The sequence below is a fragment of the Buceros rhinoceros genome, unplaced genomic scaffold (assembly GCF_000710305.1).
Source record: "Buceros rhinoceros silvestris isolate BGI_N320 unplaced genomic scaffold, ASM71030v1 scaffold40272, whole genome shotgun sequence".
Lineage (NCBI taxonomy): Eukaryota > Metazoa > Chordata > Aves > Bucerotiformes > Bucerotidae > Buceros > Buceros rhinoceros.
In genome coordinates, this window is record NW_010400219.1 from 17,227 (window position 1) to 19,880 (window position 2,654).

The 2,654-nt window shown below is 37.4% G+C and overlaps 1 protein-coding gene across 1 annotated transcript in view; it reads left to right on the forward strand.

Moving 5' to 3' along the window:
* Window positions 1-2,083, forward strand: part of LOC104489600 (cyclin-G-associated kinase-like) — a gene marked incomplete at its 3' end in the record, with an annotated part of 16,207 nt that extends 14,124 nt beyond the window's left edge. Inside the window, exons 7-8 of the mRNA XM_010131774.1 lie at window positions 748-873; window positions 1,994-2,083. Of these exons, the coding sequence (XP_010130076.1) occupies window positions 748-873; window positions 1,994-2,083 (216 nt within the window). The remainder of the gene's footprint in view (window positions 1-747; window positions 874-1,993) is intronic.
* Between the last annotated feature and the right edge of the window lie 571 nt (window positions 2,084-2,654).

The window sequence follows — 2,654 nt, forward strand, 5'->3', positions numbered from 1 at the left end:
GAGAAGACAAACTTCGATATCTGAAGTATGGTATTTTATTATTAATATGCTGCTTTTACACCTTTTCCTGACTTGATACAGAGATACAAATTTTCTTTTTAAGCCCTTCTGTGGTTACCCACAGTACTTCTGCCTAATTACTTACTTTTACCCTCCCATCAAGTTTCTTCTCCATTTCTCTTAGTAATCCAGGAAGGTTGAGTTTTATGAAGAAAAGAAAGGAGATGATGAACTATTCAGGCAGCTCATGGTCCTCAAGTAGCTGCTTTCTGTCTCTGTGCAGGGTCAGGGTTGGCTTTTTCTGGGTGTCCCCCAGCAGCCTGCTCCTCTACTAGCACCTTTAGTGTCTACAGTAGTCTTAGCGTCCACTGCACTGCAATTAGGCTAACAGTGTTCAGGGTTATGCATGAAAACATTTGGTTTCCAAGATAAAGCTTCTGCAAGTGGTCACCTGGAAAACCAGCGGCCTCTTAGGCACTAATGAAATTAATTTGTTTCCCTGGGCTTTATTCCCTGCTCTCTTGAATGTTTCCTGCTCTTAGTGGTTTTGGTACTTGCTTTTAAAAATTGGCTGTATTGCTACCATATCAATGTGCAGTGCTGTCTGAAATCTTTGTGCTCCTGTAAGCAGTGTCCTGTAAGCAATTTATTTTTTATGTATGTACTCAAGTGAGTTGATATATAAAAGCATGTGTTAGTGTTTAGAAAAAAGACATCTTGAATTTATTATTCTACTTCTTTTTGAAGGTGGAAAACTTGCTTATTAGTAACCAAGGGACGATTAAACTTTGTGACTTCGGTAGTGCTACAACTATAGCTTACTATCCTGACTACAACTGGTCTGCACAAAAAAGAGCACTGGTTGAAGAAGAGGTGAGACTCTTTCAATGTGATCAATCTTCCTATCAACAGTGGATCCATTTGACTGTTACTGTTAAACTAAATATTGATTCATGGGACTTCTAAGACAACTGAAGATTGTTTCAGTTGCACTGTTGCTCCTAAAGCTTTGGTTTGGTGTTTGTGTTGGCAGAGTTCAAGCACTGTCTGCACTTATCATAGCTTGTGTTCTGTAGCTGCATGTACAAACATCAAACACTGCTTCAACTTAAGCATTTGTCTGTTCTGCAGTTTGGTGTGAAAATAGAAGTGATTGCTAGAGTTTTTCCAACTGTGGTCTTAATAGGAAGTTAAAAATTGGTTATGCCAAAGAGATTCCCATCTTCCCATCTGTTTTTATCAGTTGAATGATACATAAAGAATTGGCAGGTCTGCTCAGCACAATTTGAATAGGCAGTATTGCAGTGCCTCTAGGACTGTAGTGATAGTGTCAAACATGCAGTATATTTTTACAATGTGCATTTGATTTTAATGTAGAGTAGAAAGTAATGCTGGTAAATCTATTGTAATACATTTTAAGACTCTTAAGTATGGAGAAATACAGTGACACTTAAAATTCATGTCTGCAGCTTCCAGAAAGTCCCCCTGTTTTGCAATCCAGCACTCTTGGAGAGCAATCCATTGATTCTGGAGAAGAAAAGATGATATTGTACCATTGTCTTGCATAGTCTGTGCAGAAAGATGATAGGAAAGGTCTCATCAGGGATCCTTGAGAACATAACTCCTTGGATATGTCTGCAGTGTTATTAAGTGTGATGAGGAAGTGAGAAATACACATTGGAGCATGAATTCTCCTCTTGGTTTATTGTTGATTTTCAGTATTTGTGTCCATATTGCTTTTTGCCTCGTGTAGAATAGCCACTTTAGGTGCTTTGCAATTTCAAAGGAATTCGAGTACTATCATCAGGCCTTATATCAAAGCTGTTGCGCCTATTGCAAGATTCAGTTGATAGCTTATGCCTTGATAAGTATTTCCAAAACTAATTTTCAAAGTGAGAATGCAATGTATTTTGCATGGAGAGCTGTTTCCTGGTTAAATGCTGTCACAGCTTATTACTCAAGTTTCTGTTTCAAGAAATTCTGTCTTCTACAGATCACAAGGAATACAACACCAATGTACAGGACACCAGAAATGATAGACTTGTATTCAAATTTTCCAATTGGAGAAAAACAGGACATTTGGGTAAGACATTTTTTTTGCTGTATCATAGCTGTTATGTCACAGTGAAACTGATTTTGTAATCTTCACGTCAACTTGTTGATTAATTAAATAAGAGCCAAAATAAACATAGGATAGCCTGTCTTATGTCATAACAAGCTTAAATAGACTGAACTGTGTATCTAAATAATAAAGGAATGAGAGGTAGTGTTCAAGGTTTTTGCCCAGATCTAGGTTGACTTCCACTGAGAGGCAATGCAGAACTTGTTTGACATGCCATAGAACTATTTCCTATTTGGAGCTTGCCACCATCAAGCCAGAATACTTACAGTCCTTAGATTCAAGTTTCTTGCCTTTCATGCTTTGCCATGCCATGCCTGTTAGAACAGCCTGTTGGTGAGTTCAGAATGGTTCTGCCTAGGTATTGAGTCTAGATAAAATACTGACAGATAGCAAGGATGAGAACAAAGTCATTCATGAAATCATTCATGCTTTGTGTAACAGTTTATCATTCCTTTTAACATTCACTAAAAAACCTGTAGGCATTATTAAAGGTAAATATTAAATCCTCAATTATATTTTTTTCAGTTGTGTA